Source organism: Zalophus californianus, chromosome 2 (genome assembly GCF_009762305.2).
Source record: "Zalophus californianus isolate mZalCal1 chromosome 2, mZalCal1.pri.v2, whole genome shotgun sequence".
Lineage (NCBI taxonomy): Eukaryota > Metazoa > Chordata > Mammalia > Carnivora > Otariidae > Zalophus > Zalophus californianus.
Window position 1 is genome coordinate 163639511 of NC_045596.1, and position 25999 is coordinate 163665509.

Here is a 25999-nt window from a genome sequence, read left to right on the forward strand (position 1 = left end):
GACAAGTATCATATGATCTCACTCATATGAGGAATTTGAGAAACAAGACAGAGGATCATAGGGAAGGGAGAGAAAAATGAAACAAGACAAAACCAGAGAGGGAGACAAACCATAAGACTCTTAATCCCAGGAAACAAACCGAGGGTTGCTGGAGTGGTGGGGGGTGGGAGGGATGGGGTGGCTGGGTGATGGACATTGGGGAGGGTATATGCTATGGTGAGTGCTGTGAATTGTGTAAGACTGATGAATCACAGACCTGTACCTCTGAAACAAATAATACATTATATGTTAATTAAAAAAAAAGAAATTGAGTGATGTTTATTTTTAAAATAAATAAAGGCGGGGGGGGTACAAAGAGGACCTTTCTGCAGAGAGCTGTGGCAGATGAGCTCTCCACCTCGCTCCCAGCTGCACGCGTCTCCTTTGGAAACAGCCCTGTGTTCTGTCTCTGCTGAATCATTAACAATCACTGGATGCCCCCAGAGGCTTGGAGTGTTTGTAGCATCACATGAGATAATGAGAAAGCCCATTATAAACCTATAGGTCGGTGGTTTGTTTTTTTAACATTTGGAATAGGTAAGCAGGGAGAGAGCCCTGAAGACTGGCTATGCTTTGAGAATGGCTCACCTCATTGGTCTCCCCTCCTGATAACACTTCTGCGGAGTGCCAGGCAGCTAATTGGGCAATGAACTCCCCATCTCGGCTTTAGCTAGGCTATAACTTGCTCTTAGGATTTTGCAGTTCTTTGGGTACTGAATTATGTCTGAGCACAAGCTAATGACTGAACCCTGACAGGCCAGATCCTGGTTGGCATCTGGGACTGGCATGATGAAGCATCGGAGAGAACTTAAGAGAAGCACAGTGGAGGAAATGGCTCCCACTGACGCTCTCATTTTAGAAATCAGTTAGTCTGAGGCCACACAATGAATCAGAGGAGGGGCTGGTATTAGAACTCCAGTCTTCTGGCCCTAACACAGTGCCCCTTCCCCCACACCATGCTGTTTATTTTAGCTCTACTGTCAATAGTTCAAAACAAATTTGTTTAGCCTGATGATTTCGCTCCAATGCAAAGTCCAAAAGCAAAGAAAAACCCTCATACAAGATTTACATCATGAATAGGGTAATACGACCAACAACTCCACACAATAACCACCTACACCAAGTGAAGAGTGTCATAAGGGATACACAGCCTTGGCACAGAGGTGGGTTTTTTTCCCTCAGCTTTATTGAGATATAATTCACATACCATAAAATTTGTCCTTTTATACAATTCAGTTACTTAATACATTCAGAGTTCTACATCCATCACTATATAATTTCAAAACATTTTCATCACCCCAAAAAAGAAACTCTGTACTCACTAGCAAGAGTACTCCCCATTCTTCAGCCCTGACCCCCTGCCAGCCACTAATCTACTTTCTATTTGTATGCATTTGTCTGTTCTGGACATTTCATATAAATGGAAGCATATATACAATGTGGGGCCTTTTGTGACTGGCTTCTTTCAATTAGAATGTTTCCAAGGTTCACCTATGTTGGAATATATATCAGTACTTCATTCCTTTTCATGGCTGAGTAATATCTTATTGTATGGATATACCACATTTTCTTTATCCATTTATCTATTTACCGGTTGATGAACATTTGGGTTATTTCCATCTTTTGTCTATTATGAATGTCACTATGACTATTCATGTGCAAGATTTTTCGTAGACAGACAGGTTTTCAATTGTCTTGGGTAAATACTTGGAGCAGAATTGCTGGGTCATGGCAACTCTATTTTTAACTTTTTGGGCAACTGCCAGACTGTTTTCCAAAGCAGCTGCACCATATGACATTTCTACCAGAGCGTTCCAATTGCCCACATCCTCGACAACACTTGTGGTTGCCCACCCTCTTGATCACAGGCATCCTGGCTGGCTGCGGCAGAGTTTTTATAACAAAAAGTGACAGTTAAAATACTCTAGGGAAGCATATTCTCTGATCAACCATATGACCCAATCAGCCCCACAAGTGGTAAAATAGGACATAATACTAGTTATACTGCCCTATCCTACTGCTTGTAGTACCCTCCCTAACAGTTAAGGACGGTGGCTCTCAAAATGTAGTCCCAAGACCAGCAGCACCAGTTAGAAATGCAAAGTCCCAGACTCTGCACCAGACCTACTGAGTCAGAGACTCTGCAGTGGGACCCAGTTCCCTATGGTTCTGGTGATTCTGACACCTGCTCAAGTTCAAGGGAAGGCAACATCTGTTGCAGGGCATCTTTGCCCCCCAATGTCAGCTTTAACCACCTTATTAGTGGTGATTAATACACACCAAATCTACAAATGAGGATGACAGTGACCAAGAAAGAACTTTCTAAAGGATTCCAACATGCAACTCAAGTGGAAGGGTTTGACATTTTCCAGTAATGAGTGATATTGATATAAATTGTTCACAATAATTAATTCTGGACACAGAAAACCTAGCTGGAAGGTAAACAGGAATTTCATAAGCACCATCCAAGGCAGTAACATAGATATAATTTCCCTCATACTTGCTGTCCTAAATATTCCTTGTCCATTCAAAACTTCAAATAGCATGCTCTCATAGTTCTTTAGGTTTTTGGAAAGAGGATGGCATAAGAATTTCACATTCGTTAAAATAAACATTTAAACAATCATTTAAAATACTAAAGATGGCCTCAACAATGCCGTGTGAAACAGATTGCAAATACTCCTGTGGCCCTGGTCATGTTGATTACCACCTTAAAAAATGAGAAAAACAGTTCTTTGGAAAGCTACTGCATGTTTCTTTCATATCCTGCCATTTAGAAACCTTTTCTATATACATATCCTATGAGCTTACAGACTCAGTAATTAGGGCAAGAAAAGCGTCTTTGTCGCTACATTTTTGTTACTTCCTTCAGCTATGGCTAGATTCACTGATTCTCTCCTCTGCAGCCAGGAGTGATCAGCGTGAGAGAGTGAGGCCGGACTTCAGCCAAAACCAGTGTGCCCTCAGCAGCTTCCACCCCGGTCCCCGGGGGGCGAACACCACTCACGTGTGCATGTGGATGCAGAGGAAGGACCTCTCCGTCAGAGCAAGAATTGCTATAACTCTTCCATTTGTTCCCTAAAACCTGTCCTTCACTGAGAAGGACACTGGTTTCTATAGCATTTCTCTTGTCTGGGACATCACGGTATCTCTGAGTAAATTCAAAACCTTCTTGTAAGTGTCTAGAATATCCTGTGCCGTGGGTCGCTCTGCAGGAGTCTGGCTCTTACAGGCTTTATGAATATCAAACAAATGAAACCGGACCATATCGCTCCCTTCAACGTGCCCCAAAAGGAAACTAGAGATGTCTGGAATCTTCCAGATGTCAATCTTCTCATCATAGGAGGGCATGAGGTCATCATCAAAAGGCATGTCTTCCCCATAGGGCCACAGCTGCTCTGGAGCCACAAAGTCCCCGTGCAGCTCCCGGTGGCCACACTTGACCAACGTCCTGGAGCTGCGGTTCACCAGGGGCAAGGCGTCCAGGTCGTTCACCACGAGGCTGAAGTTACTGGTCAGCAGATACTGCGACAGCGTCTTGGGCAGGTCGCTGGAGTCACACATGACCCGCGTGCCCAGGGGGCTGTGGTGCAAGTAGTGGATGATGCTGACATAGTCCACGGCCATCTGCAGCCTGCGCTGCCACGTGTTCACGTTCTGGTACTTGGAAAGGTTTAGCGTTGCTTCCAGATTGCTCAAGGAGCCCAAGGGGTGATACTCGGTCAGGACGGTGTTGTCGTCCTCACAGTAGCCAAGCAGGGTGACTACGTGTTTACTCTGCAGACCTTTCAGCATCTGCAGCCCATGCAGGAAGTCGTCTTTCATCTCCAGACTCGTGAGCCGCGAGAGCGCCACTTTGCGCTCCTTCCACTCAGACAGAAAGACCTGAGACAAAGCCAGAGAACATCAGCCCCGAAACCGTCCCCTGTGTCAGTGAGCCCCAAGCCCCCCAAGTGCCGGGGGTGGGATGGAGAATGCAGAAACGAGGGTGACACAGACCAGTCCCGGAGAGGCGCTCGGTCTGGTTCCAAAGGCTCACTGATGAGCAAACACAGGCACCCAGTGCAGAAGGCAGGGCAGGCCCGGGATGGAGGCAGGTGAGGGTGCCGACGGCCATCGGCAGAGGGTGCTGGAAGGCTCCTGGGAGCTGGTCTAGCGGATGACTAGGGCTGGCAGGGTGAATGTGGAGAATGGGAAGTACATCCCCAGGAGAGGGGCCTGCAGGATAAAGGCATGGACTGGCAAACTGACCAAAAGCTCCAAACACCTGCAGCACAAACGGATGGTGTGGGGGCAGTGGGAGGGGAGATGACTGGGAAAGTGGCGTGTTGAGCCCAGCCAGCCCATCATCATACATCACACTATTACCTCCTCATCTTTCAAGGTAGCACAGTAAACCACAAACAGGAATCATTTTAGGTCACCACAACAGTTTTACGTGGGGTGTGGTTCTGTAAGAGCAGAAGCCAAAGCACCCCGCAGACTCTAGACCCGCCCCTCCTGAGCACCTGAACGGGACTGCCTTGGACTCCCCATTTCTACTAGCTAGGAAAGGCTTGCAGGAAGGACTGTAATTAAGAACATCAGACCTTTTGCTTAAAGCTCCAAAGAGAAGGTGGAAGCCTGCAGAAGAGAAGACAGGATCAGAAGCGGGGGGCTGGCTGCCCAAGCTGCATCTGCCACCCGAGGGCTGTTTCTCTGCGCTTCTACTTACAGTGAGTAATCAAGTGCCTATAACATCAAATCTAAAATCTATCAAGGCAGTAATCTGAAATAGATAAAAAGCTCTAGGAATAAAAATCTGGCACTACTTATAAAAGCATAAACTGGAACTTATCCATCCATCAAAAAATGGGGGCTAGTTCAGGAATGGCAGGATCACTCAAAGAGTAGGATGTGGTCAGCAAAATGCATAACTGACAGTTTTCACAGATAACAGTAATGTCACAAATGAAAAAGGATACACAAAATTCCCTTTATGTTATTGTTCTAACTGCATTAAAACAAGACAAAATTACATGGAAATCAAAGGAAATAGGCTAATGTTTCTCTCCATATGTTTTCTTCATATGATAAGATTCTGGGTGATTATTTTTTTCCTTTATGCCTTTTGGTATTTTCCAACTTTTCCAGAATGAACGTATATGATTTCCACATTTAAAAACACTTTTTAAGGGGCGCCTGGGTGGCTCAGTCACTGGGCATCTGCCTTCGGCTCTGGTCACAATCCCAGGGTCCCAGGATCGAGCCCCACATCGGGCTCCCTGCTCGGCAGGAAGCCTGCTTCTCCCTCTCCCACTCCCCCTGCTTGTGTTCCCGCTCTCGCTGTGTGTGTCTCTCTCTGTCAAATAAATAAATAAAATCTTAAAAAAGTAAATAAATAAAAATACTTTTTAAAAGAACTCAAAAGTATATCAAATGGAGGTAAGTTAAAGACCTGTGAAGATTTCTGAGAGGGGAGGTTCATTAATAGAAAAACCCAGGTACCCACAGCTGATCTTTAATATTTAAAAGAGAAATCTTTCAAGACCTTTTCAAAAACCCAAAATTGAGAAATTTCACTATGGATCATAATTTTTTTTTAATTTTTAAAAATATTTTATTTGAGAGAAAGAGAAAGCGAGAGACAGAGCACGAGCAGAGGGGGCAGGGCACAGGGAGAGGGAGAAGCAGACTCCCCATGAGCAGGGAGCCCGACGTGTGACATGTGATGACCTGCGGCATGTGGCTCAATCCCAGGACCCTGGGATCATGACCTGAGCCAAAGGCAGATGGTTGACCCGCTGAGCCACCCAGGTGCCCCTGGATCATAATTTCTATTAAAAAGTCATTTTGCTTGTATGCCTAAAACTAATATAACACTCTGTGTTAATTATATTTGAAATTTTTTAAAAGCCATTTTGCTCTGGCTACTACATTCACTGAAAGTTTCATGAATATATACATTTATTTTTCTATGGAACACTTGTCCTCATAGACCTGAGTCAACACTGATTTTGACACTTTAACACAAAAATCGTATTTTTTGTTGAGACCCATCACTTCCTTAGACCCACCTCCTCATGGTGCCCACCAGCACTGGCAGGTGGTTTCGGTATCATAGGCCCATTTTTCACATAAAAATAGTGATCACTCTAGGGAAGCAGCTACAATTTATTGATACATACATTAATTCAACAATAAATGGTGGGAGAAACTCAACCACAGGCTTCATGACTTCCTCCTAAACTCCTGTTTATGTCGATTTTTTGTGCCTCAGATAAATGAAAGATTATTAGATACTATTTATTATTAAATAGTATCAGTGTTTGGGATCACTCTCAAATACCTGAAACCTTCAAAGTCAAATATTTGCAAGTCAGGGATTGCCTAAGAATCATTTCTCAGCAATCTCTAATTCAGTTGCTTTATAACACTTTCTAAAACTCTTACTTAGAACAGTTTTACCTTTTTTAAAAAATTATAAAATTAATCAAGAATACTCTTCTTGGCAAAAATTGAAATACAGGAGATTTCCTTCCCCTGCTTTTACCCCCCAACCCAAAGGAAAGCTGTTAAGTGGTGGGTAACCTCCCAGACATTTCTGTGTGCTCCCATACGTGTTCACGTACGCTTTACAAATAGCATTTGAGGTTGGGGTGACATAAAATGAGATTATAACATACATACCATACTGCAACTTGCTTTTGTCATTTAGCTGATACCTCAGGCTTTCCTGTCTGTGTAAATATATAGATCTAAGTCATTCTTTTTAAAGCTGTGCAACATTTCACAGTTTGGGTATACCACCTATGCCAGGGAGGTTTTGCAGATGATCATTTCTTTCTTTAAGACTAAAGTATAATATAATAAAGATTCATTAAATTTGTCATGGATGCAGTCAGATGCATCAGGTTCTTTCTCCCAAGCAGCTCTATAATATTTAATATGATTTTATGTGATCTATTTTTAAAGACCTGACGGACACTTAAATTATTTCCCATTTTTTTTTATTAACAACTATGCTACAATAAATAGCCTTATATTCCCAACTCTGCAGGCCTGCAAGCATTTCTACAAGCTGGATAAGGAGATGAGCGACTGAAGACTAACCACGACCCTCCCAAGTCTGTACCGCATGCACTCGTTCCACTCTTGCATGAGCGGATCTTAGGTTCTACAACCTGAATCACACTAGATGTTATCAGTCTTTCTACTCTGTACCAATCTGACGAGTGAAAAACATTTTACCATTCCAACTAATTTGTATGTCCCTGAGACTGAGCACTTTTCATCTTTGTTGGCATTTCTGTAGGTCTTCTGTGGAAAGTATGTTCATTGCCCTTTATCCAATTTTCTATGGGGTTGTTTTATGCTTATTAATTTCTAGGAGCTCTTTATGTATTATCCATGTGATCCTTTATTACAAATGTAAAGGATACATTTTAGAAAATAGTTTGTGGTCTTCTGTAGTAAAAAAAATTAACTGTTATGTAGTCAAGTCTTCATAAATTTAACAAGTATTTATGATAAAAAAAAAAAAACTGAAATTGGGGCACCTGGCTGGCTCAGTTGGTGGAGTGTGCAGCTCTTGATCTAGGGGTTGTGGGTTCAAGTCCCATCTTGGGTGTAAAGATTATTTAAATATAAAGTCTTCAAAAAAAAAACAAAACAGAGGGGCACCTGGGTGGCTCAGTAGGTTAAACGTTTGCCTTTGGCTTGGGTCATGATCCCAGGGTCCTGGGATTGAGTCCCACATTGGGCTCTCTGCTCAGCTGGGAGTCTGTCTCTCCCTCTCCCTCCTCCTCATGGTCTCTCTCACACTCTCTTTCTCAAATAAATAAATAAAATCTTAAAAAAATACAACAAATAAATCCCTGCCACTATGAAATTTACATTCTAGTGCAGGAGGCAGACAATAAAGAAAATAAACAGGGTATGTATAAAGTATACATAAATGTGCTTTGAAGAAAAATTAAGCAGGGAAGGGTTTAAATATTAAATAGGGTTAGAGAAGCTCTCACTGGGGTGACATTTGAGCAAGACCCTGCAGGAGGTAGAGGAATGAGCCACGTGCTACCTGGGAGGAACTACATCCCAGGCAGAAAGAACAGCAAGGGCAAAGGCAAAGGCCCTGGGGCGGCAGCATGCCCACAGACTGCCACATCAGTAAGGCCAGGGTGGCTGGAGTGGAATGAGCAAAGGGGAATGGAGTAGGAATAAGGATGCTATTTGACTTAGAATTTAATAGCAGTATTCTGGCTGTTGTGCTGTGAACAGACTGAAGAGATGGGAAGGGGGCAAGTGCGGAAGCAGAGAGCCCACTTGGGAGGCTACCAAAATAATCCAGGTACAGGATGATGGTGGCTTGGATGGAAGGAGGGGAAATGGGTAGAAGTCTGAGGAGTGGTCAAATTCTAGATTTCTTCTAAGTGCAGAGACAACAGAACTTGCTTATGGATTCAACATGGATGTGAGAAAAAGAGAGAAGTCAGGATGCTTCTTCCCACGTTGGTGGCCTGAGCAACTGGGCCAAGCTGTCATTAACCGCAATGCGGAAGAGAAAAGGAAAAGCAGGCAGAGGGGATGGTCTGGGACTCAGTCAGTGTGAGAAGCCTTTCTGACATCCAAGTGGAGATGTGGGGTAGGCAGCTATATAGAAGAGTCTAGAGAGTTCAGAACAGAGGTCTTAGCTGCAGATAAAGGCAAGAGGCTGAAAACCTCCAGGGAGTGATCATACAAGAATGACCCAAGGTTAAGAGGGATGAGGAGGTGGACCTTGCAAAAGGAACTGAGAAGTGGGCACTGTTATTTCATACTTTAAATACACAATTCAGGGGCGCCTGGGTGGCTCAGTTGGTTGAGGGTCTGACTCTTGATTTTGACTCAGGTTTGCGAGATTGAGCCCTGTGTGGGTCAGTGAGGAGCCTGCCTAAGATTCTCTCTCTCTGCCCTGCCCCCCACCTCGCTTGCGGGCACACCTGCATGTGCTCTTTCTAAAAATAAATAAATAAACAATTCATGTAACATCTGTTTTCCAGACAGCCTGAAGCATTAAAAATAGATCACATGAGGGCGCCTGGGTGGCTCAGTCGTTAAGCGTCTGCCTTCAGGGCAGGTCATGATCCCAGGGTCCTGGGATCGAGCCCCGCATCGGGCTCCCTGCTCAGGGGGAAGCCTGCTTCTCCCTCTCGCACTCCCCCTGCTTGTGTTCCCTCTCTTGCTGTGTCTCTCTCTGTCAAATAAATAAATAAAATCCTTAAAAAAAAAAAAGTTAAAAAAAATAGATCGCATGAGATCCTTCTAAATGTTACATAAAACTAGAGGGCTACAGAGTAATGTAAGATAAACAATCAAATCCATTCTTCTGACAGGATCCAACCCAAATTTTATGGCTTTTTAATGTACTATATTTTAATTTTAGAGGGAAAAACATGCAGTTATAAAAACACTAAAGTTACCTGTGATCTCTTAAAGTCATCACCATAGGCCATGGACATGGAATGACACATGAGGCCACACAGGGCGTGACCTGAACCATGCTTGGGTTGTCCACAGCAATATGGCTGGACCTTCTGCCTTCTGGAAGAATTGGTTCTACTGGAATCTTTCTTCTTCCTCAATAGTACTGTTGTCCCAATCCTCTCAGAAAATGGGCAGCCCCTTGAGATGTGGGTATTTCTGTCTTTGAGATGGCCGACGGAGTATGTACCTGGTTTTTGTTTTTTGTTTTTTTGAGAGAGAGAGAGACTGTGCAAGTGAGGCAGATGGAGAGGGAGAGAGAGAATCTTAAGCAGGCTCCATCTCACAACCCTGAGATCATGACCTGAGCCGAAATCAAGAGTCAGACGCTTAACTGACTGAGCTGCCCAGGCGCCACTGTACCTGATCTTTTTTTTTTTTTAATCTTTTTTTTTTAATTTAATTTAATTTATTTATTTGAGAGAGAGAGAATGAGAGATAGAGAGCACGAGAGGGAAGAGGGTCAGAGGGAGAAGCAGACTCCCCGCTGAGCAGGGAGCCCGATGCGGGACTCGATCCCGGGACTCCAGGATCATGACCTGAGCCGAAGGCAGTCGCTTAACCAACTGAGCCACCCAGGCACCCACTGTACCTGATCTTTTAATGTAATCTTGGATTTAAAAATCTAAAAGGGGGGGACCTGGGTGGGTCAGTCGGTTAAGCGCCTGCCTTGGCTTAGGTCATGATTCTCAGGCTCCCTCCTCCCCACTGAGGAGCCTGCTTCTCCCTCACCTCGCCCCCCCCGCTTGTGCTCTCTCACTCTCTCTCTCTCTAATAAATAAAATCTTTTAAAAAATAAAATAAAAATCTAAAAGGGATTATATGTTAACAATACTGAAATTAAAATTAAAAACTTAATAATACCTTAAAGTCTGGCATTATGATGCCCCCAGCTTTAGCTTTCTTTTTCAACATTCCCCTGGCGATTAAGGGGTCTTTTCCAGAGCTGGTTTGTTCCAGCTCTGTGAAAAATGTCAATGGTATTTTGATAGGGATGATTCAGGGTCTTTTCTGGTTCTAAAATTTTAGGACTTTGTTCCAGCTCTGTGAAAAATGTGAATGGTTTCTGATAGGGATTGCACTGAAAGTGTAGATTGCTCTGAGCACCAGAGACATTTTCACAATGTTTATCCTTCCAATCCAGGATGGAATGCTTTTCCATCTTTTTGTGTCTTCCTCAATTTCTTTCATAAGTGTTCTGTAGTTTCTAGAGTATAGATCCTTTACCTCTTTGGTTAGGTTTATTCCTAGGAATCTTATGGTTTTTGGAGCTACTGTAAATAGAATTGATTCCTTAATTTCTCTTTCTTCAGTTACATTGTTAGTATACAGAAATGCAACTGATTTATGTGCATTGATTTTGTATCCTGCTGTGTTGCTGAATTGTTGTATGAGTTCTAATAACTTGGGGGTGGAGTCTTTTGAGTTTTCCACATAAAGTATCATGTCATCTGCGAAGAGAGAGAGTTTGACTTCTTCTTTGCCAATTTGAATACCTTTTATTTCTTTTTGTTAGTTGATTGCTGAGGCTAGGACTTCTAGTACTGTGTTGAATAATAGTGGTGAGAGTGGGCATCCCTGACGTGTTCCTGACCTTAAGGGAAAAGCTCTCAGTTTTTCCCCATTGAGAATGGTATTCACTGTGGGCTTTTGATAGATGGCTTTTATGATATTGAGGTATGTTCCCTCTATCCCTGTACTTTGAAGAGTTTTAATCAAGAAAGGATGCTGTATTTTGTCAAATGCTTTCTCTGGATCATATGGTTCTTGTCTTCTCTTTTATTAATGTGCTCTATCACACTGATTGATTTGCGAACGTTCAAGTTATATTACAAAGCCATAGCCACCAAGACAGTATGGTACTGGCACAAAAACAGACACATAGATCAATGGGACAGAATCGAGACCCCAGAAACAGACCCTCAACTCTATGGTCAACTAATCTTCGACAAAGCAGGAAAGAGCATCCAATGGAAAAAAGACAGTCTCTTCAATAAATGGTGCTGGGAAAACTGAACAGCCACATGCAGAAGAATGAAACTAGACCATTATCTAACACCATACACAAAGATAAACTCAAAATGGATGAAAGACCTCAATGTGAGACAGGAATCCATCAAAATTCTAGAGGTTCTCCTAGGCAGGAACCTCTGTGACATCGGCCACAGCAACTTCTTTCAAGACAAGTCTCTAAAGGCAAGGGAAACAAAAACAAAAATGAACTTTTGGGACTTCATCAAGATAAAAAGTTTTTGCAAAGCAAAGGAAACAGTCAGGCAAACTAAGAGGCAATCCACGGAATGGGAGAAGGTATTTGCAAATGACATTTTGGATAAAGGGCTGATATCCAAGCTCTATAAAGAACTTATCAAACTCAACACCCAAAAAACAAATAATCCAGTCAAGAAATGGGCAGAAGATGTGAACAGACATTTCTCCAAAGAAGATATACAAATGTCTAACAGACACATGAAAAAATGTTCAACATCACTAGCCATCAGGGAAATACAAATCAAAACCACAATGAGATACCAACTTACACCAGTTAGAAGAGCCAAAATTAACAAGACAGGAAGTAAGTGTTGGCGGGGTTGTGGAGAAAGGGGAACCCTCTTACACTCTTGGTGGGAATGCAAGCTGGTATAGCCACTCTGGAAAACAGTATGGAGTTTCCTCAAGACGTTAAAAATAGAGCTACCCTATGACCCAGCAACCGAACTACTAGGTATTTACCCCCAAAAATACAGATGTAGTAAAAAGAAGGGGCACATGCACCCCAATGTTCATAGCAGCAATGTCCACAATAGCCAAAATGTGGAAGAGGCTGAGATGCCCTTCAACATGAATGGATAAAGAAGATGTGGTTCATATATACAATGGAGTATCACTCAGCCAGCAGAAAGGATGAAAATGCACCATTTGCATCCACATGGATGGAACTGAAGGGGACTATGCTAAGTGAAATAAGTCAAGCACAGAAAGACAATTATCATATGGTTTCACTCATATGTGGAACATAAGCAATAGCACAGAGGATCACAGGGGAAGGGAGGGAAAACTGAATGGGAAGAAATCAGAGAAGGAGACAAACCATGAAAGACTCTGAACTCCGGGAAACAAACTGAGGGTTACAGAAGAGAGGGGTGGGGGGATGGGGTAACCGGGTGATGGGTATTAAGGAGGGCACGTGTTGGGATGAGCACTGGGTGTTATACGCAACTAATGAATCACTGAACACTACAACAAAAACTTAAGATGTACTATATGCTGGCTAACTGAACATAATTTAAAAAAAAGTAACTGATAGGGGCGCCTGGGTGGCTCAGTTGGTTAAGCGACTGCCTTCGGCTCAGGCCATGATCCCAGGGTCCTGGGATCAAGCCCTGCATTGGGCTCCCTGCTCAGCGGGAAGCCTGCTTCTCCCTCTCCCACTCCCCCTGCTTGTGTTCCCTCTCTCACTGTCTCTCTCTCTCTGTCAATTAAATAAAATCTTAAAAAAAAAAGTAACTGATAAAATATTTCAACAATTTAAAAATGAATAAATAAATAAATAATAAAAAGATACACATGAAATAAAATTTACCAAAAAAAAAAAAAAATCTGGGGCACCTGGGTGGCTCAGTTGGTTAAGTGACTGCCTTCAGCTCAGGTCATGATCCCAGGGTCCTGGGATCAAGTCCCGCATCGGGCTCCCTGCTCAGCGGGAAGCCTGCTTCTCCCCTCTCCCACTCCCCCTGCTTGTATTCCCTCTCTTGCTGTGTCTCTCCCTCTCTGTCAATTAAATAAATAAATAAAATCTTTTAGAAAAAAAAAATCTAAAAGAGATAAATCTCCCACTGTTATCCTCAGAGAATAAGATCAGAGATGGAGAGTACAAGAGGTAGAAGGGAACTTTTTACTTTGCACTTCACCTCCTTCTGCATATTTGAATTGAATATAGTGCTTTTATAAATAAAGAAAATAAGAAAAAGCAACGGGTCAATCTGCCTTTCAGGGGCAGAGCTGCACACTGCTCCAGGAAATCCCAAACACAAACCAAAAATATACAGTCTGGGGAAAGAAGCGGGTGGCTGCATGCTCCCCTGAGGAGCAAAATCACTTCTGGTTGAGAACCGCTGACTTGAGAACCTGACTGAGGGTACAGGAGAGAGTGGACAGCTTCAGGGAGAGACAGCATGAGAAGTCATGACACCTGAGCTGGAGGGCTTACAGGTCTGATGGCCGAGGATGAAGAAATTCCGTTTGAGCGGCTCCTGTTTCCATAACAACTTATGCAACAAGACCAATAGCTAAGGCAAGGGGGAAGGAAAAGTCGCGGAGGGACCAGAGTAGGACCACTGGGCTGTGCTAAGGGCACAGCTGAGGTTTATGGTCCCACATGACACCGCAGGGCTATGGGACTTCTCTCTACCTCCAGGGCAACTGCTCAAACACAGATGCATAGCTGGGGTCAACCGGGTTTGGGGCTCTCCAGCCAGGCACGATGGAGAGAGATGGAAAGGAGCCGCTGCATCCGTTTGCACTCTCCATCAAGTAAATAAATAAATCTTTAAAAAAAAAAAAAAAAGCTACCTACCCAAAAATATATCCTTCAAGGTAAAGAGCAATTCTGAAAATGAAATCCAAAAATGATCTGAGCAGTAACACAGAAACAAGTGGGCGGCCAACCCCTCAAGGTCATCTCTTTGAAGGAGAAAGAAATCACCTGGGTGTAAGCCCTCTTCTCTATCCACATCCCTCCCTGGTGTTTTCTTCACATCCTAATGCTTTCAACATCATCCCAGATGTGTATTCCCACCCACCGCCCCGCACCCAAATGCTAGACTTGTACATCCAACCATCTGTATCTCCACGTTCATGTTCATTCAAAGCCTTAACATGTTCACCTCACGCACACACAAAATCTGTTCTTCTGGTCTTCCCTGCTCAGGTAATGACAACCCTATTCTTCTTGTTGCCTGGACCAAGAACCTTGTGGTTACCCTCTCCCTCTCTTACACCCCACAATGGATCTATTGGGAAATCCTACTGGCTCTGCCTTTAAAACATGAGCAGAATCCATTGATTTCTCACTAGGTTCACAGCTAACACCCTTGTCAAGCTGTGACCATCTCTCCCCTGCAAGGCCTAGCTAATCTTCCACCCTTACCAACGTCTTGATCTCCTCTCCACACATAAAACACCTTCTCTCTCTACTCAAATTGCTCCAACGGCTCTCCTGGTGTACCAAGCCCTGCGTGCCCTGGCCACCACTTGGCCCTTCTCTGACCTTGTGTGCTACCTCCCTTCTCATCCTGCCGTCTGGTCACACTGGCTCATTCCTGGTCCCCGAACAACCAGGCATGTTCCATCTTGGGGCCTCTGCTGGTACCCATCTTTCTTACTGGAACATATTTTCCCCAAATATCCACAGGGCTCACGTTCAGATCACCCTGACCACCTAGAACAGCAAGCCGTGCCTCTTTCCTTGCCCTGCTGTCTTCCCAGCACGTCATTAACATATTTTATTGCATATCTATTTCTTTCCTTTTTAGTTAAGATTTTATTTATTTATTTGAGAGAGAGAGAACAGAGGGAGAGTAGGAGGGAGAAGTAGACTCCTGCTGAACAGGGAGCCCGATGCAGGACTCGATCCCAGGACCCTGAGATCATGACCTGAGCCGAAGGCAGATGCTTAACCGACTGAGCCCCCCAGGCGCCCCTTGCATATCTATTTCTTATTCATTGTCTCATCCCCCAACTAGAAAGCTTCAACAGTCTTTGTTTAATTCACTGCCACAGCTCTAGCCCCTAAAATGAATGAATAAATCTTTAAAAAAAAGTTACCTTGTCCTATGGTTTTACTTTGCATAAAAATTCCTTTCCCTTCTCCCTGACTTCTTCATTTCCAGGGTGCCTGGGTGGCTCAGTCAGTTAAGCGTCTGCCTTCTGATCAGGTCACGATCCCAGGGTCCTGGGATCGAGTCCTGCATCGGGCTCCTTGCTCAGCAGGGAGCCTGCTTCTCCCTCTCCTCCCCACTCATGATGTCTCTCGCTATCTCTTGTCTCTCTCTTTCAGGTAAATAAATAAAATCTTAAAAAAAAAAAAACATAAATAAGATGTCTTCTTTCCACATTCATGGTACCCTAGTCTCCCAAAACAAAAGCCAGCCGTTCATCAAGCTGCAGGCCCGTGGATGCATTTTCTGCTCCTTCCCTCTTGCCAATCACTGAATACGTCTGCACAAAGGGACTTTGTGCAACAGTCCTTAACTGGCCCCTAGGGGACACTGCTGCATCGGTGGGCCTCAGCTACCACAGAACCGACACTGCACAAAGTGCAGCCAGCAGACACCGGCTGCCTAGAAGACAAGGGCTCGTGAAGCTTCTACCAGAATTCACCCCTTCGGTTTGTCTTTTTAAAATAAAAAGCTTTTAAAAAAGTCAATATAATACCATGATAGGGTTTGAAAAATAAGAATGAAAAAAACTGCCCATTATCTTTCACCATAGCACAATTTCTATTGTTTCTATATTTTTCTACATAAATTGCATTAATTTTGCAGTTGAAAATCGTGTATTGTACAATTTTGCGTTTTGCTTTTTTCACTCATCCTCGTAAAATTTTTTTCATGTTGCTACACAGGGCTCCTAAACACACTTAATGGCTACAGAAGAATATTCTATCAAGTGGCCGGACCATAATTAACCATTCCCTTACAGTAATTATTACTGGCTTTCTATTGCTGTAAATAACAAAGTACTCCTTGATGCACTTAGCTTTTTACTTTCCATTGGATTAGGATAAAGTCCCAGATGTGAGATCACTGGGCTCAAGGGTAGAAATATTTTGAGGAGCCGTAACCCATAATGCCAAGTTGCCACCTTGAAAGGCCACCCCATTAACACTCAGATGTTACCCGGCACTCACTCTCTTCACGGCTCCTTCCCCGACACGCTTCAGCGGCCTCACTTCGGTCCTCAGCTCCTCGCAGGACAGCCACGGTGAACAGTTTTTCATCTGTCCCATTCTGAAGTGTCCGCGGGGACAGTGAGTGGAGGCCGGCGCAGAGGGGGTAGGGGCGATGAAAACCCAGGCCAGGAAGAGGTAGAGGAGCGCGTTCAGGAGGGCCATGGGCAGCAGCAGCCCCAGGGCAGGGGGCAGCACTCTGCGGGGGGCGCCTCGGCTGCCGTCCTGGGCTTTCCTGCCCATGCCGCTGTGCTCAGCAGGTTCCTGCCACGTAACAGCAAACACGAAGTAACCACAGCCAGCTTTCACATCCGTGAAGGGGTTTGGGTGACAAGGGGTTAAAAGAAGGTACAGCCTCTCGGGCCTCTCTTGCCCAAGGATCCTGCATGCATTGGGGTCCTTATGAGGATTAAAGAAGGTATTGCTTACCAGGTTCATTCTAAATGCTCGGGTGTCGGCGTTCCCACAATCGGTGTCTTTTTATTCTCAGCCAGTCTGGGCTCATCCACTCTGGATTTGATCAGAAGGAAGGGGTATGTGTGTGTCTGACTTTGTGTCTCTCCCACAGCAGTTCACCAAAATGACAAATGAAAAATGAAAGCAAGCTGCATCTGTAGTCCCGTGGGGCCAGGACAGATGGGACAAAGGAGAGCAGTGGAGATAGGGTGGGGGGTGGGGGGTCGGGGGTGGGGGCGAGAACATGGACGGCCTCCTGAACCCAGCTAAGGAGTTCGGATATTCCTTGGAAGTATGTTTTTAAGAAGCAAGGCTACTCTTCAGCAGGTGTGAAAGATGTATTGGGGTGGAAGAGACGGGGTGAGGGCTCCGGCAGTAGGGTGGGGTAAGAGCTGAGAAGCACAGGAGCTGGAGAAATGGTGGTGAGAATGAAGAGAGGATGATCCGCAGGTGATCCTCGCAGCCAGGCACCACCGAGAAGGCTGACACAGTTCAGCTCCAGCACTGCAGGGCATGAGGCTCATGGGGGAGGTGGGCATTACTGCCTAGCTGTGGGGTGGCCGAGGGGCCTGGAGGGGAGAGAGGGCTGGAAGGACCCTGGACGTCAGGTGCTTGGCACTCAGGGTGCCTGAGGCAGGAGCTATGTGTGAACCAGAATGGACAAGGGAGATGGGCATACCAGTGTGTTCACTTAGTGTCAGTACTGGGACGGGTTGGGGACACTAGTGACAGAACTGACCCTGTGCTTCCTGTGTCTTAAACGACTGTCACATGAAGGGTTACCTTCCAAGAGCGTCTTCGTTCTCCCAGCTCAGGTCTCCACCCAGACACCTGGGTCACTCACGTGTCCTGGCTGGCCCCGGGCACTGGTTTGAAGATACTCTGCCACAAAGTACCAAAAAGGAGGTTTGCTGAATGAAAATTGCAACTGTGCACATAGACAAATGGCAATAGTTGCAATGGCCTTGCCTAGGGGCCCTGGCAGAGTCTGGGCGTGCCGGCAACCTGGAGCCCCAGGATGGAGCAGAAGCTGCCCGAAGTCCTCCGACTGCCTGGCTGCCATTGTGGAGCCCGGCCCGCTGGTCCGAGCTCAGAGTCCTGCATCCCCCCTCCGCGCTCCCCAGCCTCCCAGCCCCGCTCCCCCAACCTCCATCACTGAATGCCTGCCACTCATTCACTCAACATGCATGAAGTCGTTTCCACATGCTCAACCCTGCTCCAGGTCCTGGGGATCTGTGAGGAAATAAACAGATATGGCTCCTGTCCTCTTGGACCTTAGGGAGAAACCAGTGGAGGAGAGAGACAACAAGTAAACAAAAAAGCTCCTGCTTGTATATTGTGCTGAGCTTTCAAGGACAGAGACTAACAGAGAGGAGATGCCCTGGATGAAGCCAGCCCAGACCTCTCTGAGGATTCACGCTGAGACCAGAGGCCCGAGAGAAGACAGCCACGAAGAGAATCAGAAGACAGCTCTTTCATGCCTTCTCCTGGACACAGTAAACCCACCTGCCATTCATAGCGCTGGGACAACAGAGCGCGATCAAGCCAGCTGCAAAGCTCATAGAAAACAGCGTTTCTCCTAAGTTCACACTGCGGCTATAAAGTATCAGCAACTCCCTTCTCTGAAAGATGACCGCTTTCTTACTCACTGAGAAACTCTGCTCTCTGAAGCCCCAGGCTATCAGAAATTTTGCCACTCTAAGTCCTACCAGAATTAGGGAAGCATCCTGCTCCTGCCAGGGGGGGGGTGGGGGGTGGGGGGGGCTGTCCCTCTGACACAGGGAAGCCACCTCCACTTCCAACTGGGTGCAGAGCTGCAGAGAAGCAGGCTCCAGAGACAACACACATCTACGTGAACTGCATGGTCTCCCGGGAACCAGACCCTGGGGTCCACTTGGCAGTCCAGATCAGATCTTGACCTCTTTCCAGGCCGCCCTGCTTCACTTTGAGCCCATCAAAACATCACTTTCTTTAAATTTTGCCTAAACTCCACCTATCCTGCAAATTCTGTACTCTTTTCCTCTGAGAGGCCACGTCCCACCGCTGTGTGGTCTCACTCACTGCAATGGGTCAATAAACCTGATAGGTTCGTTCCAGTGGCCTAGGCCCCCTTCTCTCCAAACTCATGTCCCATCCTTCCCAAACCTGTCAGCTGATGACCTCGTTTCCTGTTTTCCTGAAAAAAACAGAAGCAATCACAGAGCCACAAGCCCCCAACACCTCACGGCAGGTTCCTGCCCCCCTCCCTTCTCTGCTGCAATGACAAGCTGACCTGAGCTCCCAGCCCTGTGCCCACGCAAACAAGACCCCTCCCTGCCTCCCACCTGCTCAGGATGCTGCCTCCGCCCTGCTCCCCAATCACTACCAGTGCACCCTAACTTCTCCCGCCATGGAAACACCCTTGTCACCCCACTGTCCCCTCCAGTTACTGCCCTATTTCTCTCTTCCCTTTTTGGTCAACTCCTTTAAAGACCATCTATGCTCACTATCTCCATCCTCTTTCTCTAGAACCCGCTGCTACTCCACCCACACTGACCAAATCGCCGTGACCTCGCTATTGCTGAACACAGCAGTCAGTTCAGTCCGCCCGGTGGCATCTGGCATGGCTGATCACTCCCTCCTTCTTGAAACGCCTTTGTTAGGAAGATGCACTCTGGCGGCTCCTCTTGCCTTTGACTCTAAGCTGCTGGAGTGTCCGAGGCTTGGACAGACCTCCGCACTCACACCCTGGACGATCTCGTCCAGGCTCGGGCTCGCTGTCCCCACCGGCTGACAGCTCCCGGCATAAAGCCCCAGTCCCAGCTTCCCCAGAATGCCACGCTTGCTAACTTGACGTCTCTACTTGGATGTCCAATGGACAATTCAAAAATAATATTTCTTCTCAACAGTAAGGGGCACCTGGGTGGCTCAGTTGTTAAGCATCTGCCTTCGGCTCAGGTTATAGTCCCAGGGTCCTGGGATCGAGCCCCGCATCGGGCTCCCTGCTCAGCGGGAAGCCTGCTTCTCCCTCTCCCACTCCCCCTGCTTGTGTTCCCTCTCTTGCTGTCTCTCTCTCTCTGTCAAATAAATAAATATCTTTAAGAAAAAATAATATTTCTTCTCAACAGTAAAACGACAAATAATTCAATCTGGAAATGGGCAAAGGACTTGAACAGACATTTATCCAGAGAAGATATGCAGATAGCCAAAAGGCACATGAAGGGATGCTCCACTTCATTAGTCATCAGGAAAATGAAAATCAAAACCACAACGAGAGCCCACCTCATACCCACTAGGATAGCTGTCATCAAAGAGTCAGGCAAGAATGAGTGGTGACAAAGATGTAAGGAAATAGGAATGCGTATACATTGCTGGTAGAAAACAGTCTGCAAGTTCCTTGAAAAGTTAAACATAAGTTACCCATGCAAATCCATTGCTCGGTACATGCCTAAGGGAACTGAAAACGTACATTCACATGAACCTACACGAATGTTCACAGCAGCATTATCCGTAACAGCCAAATAGTGGAAATAACCCAAAGTCCATCAACTGATACATGGACAAATAAAATCTAATACAGCCATACATGGAATATTAATCACCCATAAAAAGAAATAAAGCACTAGTACATGCCATAACGTGGATGAAACTCGAAAACTTGATGCTAAGTGAAATAAGGCAGACACAAGAGGTCACATATCGTAGGATTCCGTTTGTATGAAACGTCCAGAACATGCACACCCAGAGAGACAGAAAGTGGGTTAGTGATTGCCAGGGGCTGAGTGAAAGGAGGAATGGAGAGTGGCTGCTAATGGGCGCAGGATTTCTTTTTGGATGAAAATGTTCTGGAACTGTTTGTGGTGATGATTGCACAACATTGTGAATATACTAAAAATCACTGCACTGTACACTTTAAAAAGCAAACTTAATGGTATGTGAATTATATCTCAACTTAAACAGATAACAAAAATGCTTCCCAAACGCAACGTCTGCAAACCCTGGCTCTACTGAATCACTCCAGCCTCACCCAAGTCTCCCCCTTTCTTGACGCAGTGGCGTCTGCTCACCTGCCCCTCCGTCTTTCCAGCTACGCCCGTCGGGGTCATGACGGCGTTCGCTCACCTTTCCCACAGACTCCAGGCCCGTGTCTTTCTCTCTGGCCCATTCCCGCCTGTCTTCGGGGACTTCGACTAAAACTATGGTGACTTTTCCCACTCGGCCCTCACAGTCTCGTGGGCTTCCTCCAGTGGTACCTGATTCTTAGAAGGTGCCCTGGAGGAAATGGATAAAACCACTGCCTCTCTCTTCTACAACATTCAAAATGGCCAAGTATGTCTCAACTTAGACCTTAGGTCAAGAAACAGCACTTTTTTCTGTAAAGGGCCAGACAGTAAATATTCAGGTTTAGGGGCCAAAAGTTGAAATCCAGTGACGAGTGCATCACGGGACTTGTGGGGCACCAAGCGGCAGTGTAAAGTGATGACAGGCCACAAGCTCTCTGTCACTGTCATTCAACTCTGTCACCAGGGTGTGAAAGCAGCCCCCCACATTACAGAAACCATGAATAAAACTTTACTTATGGACAATGAAATCTGAATTTCATATAGTTTTCATGTGTCACAAAAGATTACTCCTCTTTTGATCTTCCCCCCAGCGTTTATTTATTTATTTCTTTAAAGATTTTACTTATTTATTTGACAGAGAGACACAGCGAGAGAGGGAACACAAGCAGGAGGAGTGGGAGAGGGAGAAGCGGGCTTCCCGCCGAGCAGGGAGCCTGATGCGGGGCTCGATCCCAGGACCCTGGGACCACGACCTGAGCCGAAGGCAGACGCTCCACGACTGAGCCACCCAGGCGCCCCCCCCACCACCCGCCACCCCCAGCATTTAAAAAGGTAAAAAGCATTCTTAGCTCACAGGTCATACAAACACAAGTCACGGGCAGAAGCTGGCCGACCCCCGCGCTGGGTGACGCCATCCCTCTGGGCCTGTTGCAGACCATCCTTCCGTCCTGCGCATTCCCTCCACGTGATCTCCCTCATGCACGTGGCAATGGCATCGGTTTCTAAGTCTCCACTGTGGCCCGGATCTTCCTCCCACACTTCACTCAGCTGGCTCACCGAGGCCAGGGATGTCCATAACTGAGCTCTGTCCTGCCACCAGCATACCCCTCCTCCAGCGTTCCCTCACTGTGACAGGCATACAACCTGCCCACTTGCTCAAGTCACAAAACAGGTGACTTGGTTCCGCCCTCCCCCAACCTCTAAACCCACCAATCACCACGTACAGTCAATTCTATCACCCAAACCTCTCTGAAATCTCACTTCTCCCTTTCTCGCTACCACCCTCTGGTCTAAACCTCCAGAATCTCTTACCTGGGCTTCGGCAACAGTTTCCTGCATGGACTCCCACTTCTTTCTCTTTTCCAGTCCATTCTCCACACAGCAAATAGAATTTTTCTTTCCTGAAATGTTTCAAGCATGGAAAAAAACTAAAAAGTAAGATCATGAACACCCCTCCAGCTTTGTCAAGTAACAGCGCATCATAGCTTTTTGAAGATCTTCTTTAAAGAAATAAAATATTACCTATATAGTTGAAGCCCCTGGGGACCCCTCCCAGTCCTATTCTGCTCCCTCCCAAGAAGTAACCACCGCCCACAAGCTGATGTACATCAGCAGTTCTCAAACTGCGGTCCCAGGACCTGCAGCAGCAGCATCTCCTAGGAACTTGTGAGAAATGTGAGTTCCTAAGTCCTCACTCCAGATCTGAATCAGAAACTCTCAGGTGAGGCCCAGAAATCTGTTTTAACAAGTCTTCCAGGGGATTCGGATGCATGCTAAAGCCCAAGAACCACTGGTATACAGAATTTCCACACAAACTTTTTATTTTCACCACCAGTATGTGTCTATAAATAACAGCACATAATATATGGATGTTTACAAGCTGTATACAAGTAGTACTGTATACATCCTTTGCAACTTGCTTTTTTAAAATCCCAACATGAGGTTTATGAGGTTTATCCATGCAGATACATCCAACTGGGTTTGCCATCTTCACATGTTTAGCTTTACCACCACCAGCAAAGTGAGTTTTGTACACACCTCCCTCTGCACATGTGGGAAGTGTCTTGCTGGCATACACAGGGTGATCTTTCTAAAGCACAAATCTGATCACTCCTTGCTTAAAACCAACTAACCGTCCTCCTCTGTCCTCAGGACAAAGTCCAAACTCCTATAAGGCCCCCTGAGCTCCAGCCTCTGTCCACCTCTCCAGACAACTCCCTGCACCCCACCCTCTAGGCCCGGAGCTTCCCTCCGTTCTCGAAGTTGCTCCTCTGACATGCCCAGGCTCTGGCATGTGCGTCCCTTCTTCCTCAACTGTGAGTTCCCAGGGGATTGCCTGCCTGCTTCGAGCACCCCTGTATCCTCAGCAGCTGGCGTACAGCAGGGGCTCAGTAAGAATGCACTGACTGCCTGATCACTCAGGACTCCTCTCTGCTGCTTTCGCACTTCCACTGAATCTGCTCTTTCTCTCTTCACGTACCTGTCCCCTGATACTCTCATCCAGCACCGCCTCCGATCTGAGTTCACCATCTTTTTACTTCTCAAATCCCCTTGCTGTGACCTTCCACAATCCTATCTCGCCACAGGTAGTAGAGTCAGTTTTCTATAGGGCCTGAAGCCTATAAATTTTTTTTTCTTTTGGAGGGATAGCACTTTCTTCATTTCCACACAAAGGCTGCCAACATCAGGTAGGAAATTCTGTAGAACTCTAGAAATTCATTATTTTCTAATCCACATTAGATCATTACTCAGTTACCCAGTTTTGTTTTGTTTTTTTTTGAAGATTTTATTTATTTGACAGAGGGAGAGAGAGCACAAGCAGGGGGAGCAAGAGAGGGAGAAGTAGGCTCCCCGCTGAGCAGGGAGCCCAACACAGGGGTGTGGGAGTAGATCCCAGGATCCCGGGATCACGACCTGAGCCGAAAGCAGACCCTTAACCGACGGGTGCCACCCAGGTGCCCCACACTACTCCAAAGGGTAGTCCTTAGACCCATAACCGACGGAGCCACCCAGGCACACCATTTAATGCCTTTCTTGTGGATCCAGAAGTTATATTCCTCAATAATCTTTCAATTATCCCTAAGCCCTCAGATCTACTTTTGAATCCTCAGAAAAAAAAAACCTCACCCAAAAAGTCAACTAACTTCGACAGTGTCAACCTCACACCAATTCTGTGAGGCATATATAATTGTTATTATTCCCATTTAACACATAAGAGAATGAGGTGAAGTGACTTAGCCAAGGTCACTAAACTGTACATGGAGAAACCAAGTTTTCTGGCCGTAAACTCACCTTCTTTCTCTAAAGCCCGCAACCCCTCAGGTGTTGGACCGAATTGAACATAGCATGGTCACTGCATGGGGTGGGAGAGAGATCTGAGACTGCCGTTTCTTAAAGAAATCTTTAGCCCACCCCAACACCTTGATGGGCCTTTTTCTTTTAAAGGCGTATTTCTGGAGTAGGCTGCCCAGGGCTCCGGATAGGCTGTATGGCTGAAGGAACTCTGCTGTCCAGAAATAAGAAAATGACACTGACAGTTGCTGGTTTGCAAGGAATAAAGATTGTGGGGCCAGTTGGGTAGGAGAAATTCAGGCACTATTTAGACACAAAGGACTTCTGACATTGATAGTTAAAAGTTGGTAATGGAAAAAACTGGAAACCACTGCTCTACGCTCACAGCTCATTTAGAAGAAAGAAAAGCAATAGCACAAAATTAGTTTTTACCGATTTACAGAATATTCAATTCAACCAGAGAAGAAACGAACTGGTGCCACCCAATATAATTTGGAATAGAATCCCATCTTGCCAACAGAACACAAGGCACATTAAAATAATTATTTTAAATATTTCGGAGGCTTACTTAGCCTTAAGGTGCTACAGTCGAGGTAAAAAGGCCGGAGAAGACAAGACTACTAAGCACACGGCTAGGCCAGCCTTTAAAAAGAGCGGCTCAGGATCACCCCGAGCACCGAGCCCCGCGCCTGGAGGCGGCTGGCAGCCGTGACCCGGCCCGGCACGAAGGATCCCGAGCAGGACAGACGCCGGCAGGAGGGAGCCGAAGCCCGAGCCGGGCCGGGTCGTCCGTCACTTCAAGCTGCAGCTGGGCCGGGGCGGGGGGCGGGGGGGACGCTCGCTGCCGGGGCCGGGGCGGCCGCCCGACAAGGGCAGGCCCCACAGGAAGCCCAGTCGCCCTCCCGCCCCGCGGCCCCCTGCTCTCGCGGGTCCGGCTGGGACGCTGCGCTCCCGCCCGCCGCTTCCCCGCGCTCCTCCGCCCGCCAGCCGCCCCCCACCTCCTCCCCCCCGCGCCTACCTGCGGCCCCGGGTCGGGCACGCGGCCTCCTGCGCCTGCGCGGCCGGAAACCAGCCCCCGCAGGGCGAACACTAGGCCGCCCCCTGGCGTCCGCCTCCCGCCGCGCTTCTGGAGGCCGGCGCGGGCGGGATTCCAGCCCAGGTGCGCCCACCGCTCTCCTATTCTGGCTTCTCTCCGAGCCGGTGAGGACAACGAGGTGTTGACCTATTATTGTTTTAGTTCGGACGCCAGCCTGGTGCTGGCTACGGTGGGGAGGAGCTAGAAGATCTAGACCTTTCAAAAATCTCCCGATCGTTGCAAAGCGGTGGTCTCCAAAGGGTAGTCCTCAGACGAGATGCGGATGCTTCACATCTCCAGGGAAATTGTTAGAAGGGCAAATTCTCGGCTCCATCCCAGACCTGGAGGCAGGTGGGGTCCAGCAACTTGTGCTTTAACCAGGCCTCCGGGTGATGCTGAAGCTGCTGAAGCGCCCCAAGGCCCTTGGTTTTTATTCATGATTTTGCATATGTATCCTGTTCTAGCAGAACTTGACTGTACAAGGGCTTTAGGTGGGTTTCGGGTGGAAGAAAACATCATTACCAGAACAGGTAGCATAAGGAGAAGACATTTTGAATTTGAAATGGAATGGTAGTCCAAGCTAATATCCAGTAGGACCTTACATCTCTGGGGAGGGGTGCAATAATAAAGATTCCCCCCATTTGT

At 46.5% G+C, this 25999-nt stretch overlaps 1 protein-coding gene across 1 annotated transcript; it reads right to left on the reverse strand.

Annotated features, from left to right (window-relative positions):
* Positions 1-360: 360 nt before the first annotated feature.
* POMK (protein O-mannose kinase) lies at positions 361-25400 on the reverse strand. Its single transcript, XM_035726407.1, has 6 exons — positions 25298-25400; positions 22300-22388; positions 17729-17827; positions 16919-16999; positions 16451-16753; positions 361-3924 (listed from the first exon to the last, which is right to left on the reverse strand). Exons 4-6 carry the CDS (start codon positions 16925-16927, stop codon positions 3154-3156), a joined length of 1083 nt encoding a protein of 360 aa, XP_035582300.1. The 5' UTR covers positions 16928-16999; positions 17729-17827; positions 22300-22388; positions 25298-25400; the 3' UTR covers positions 361-3153.
* Positions 25401-25999: the final 599 nt, after the last annotated feature.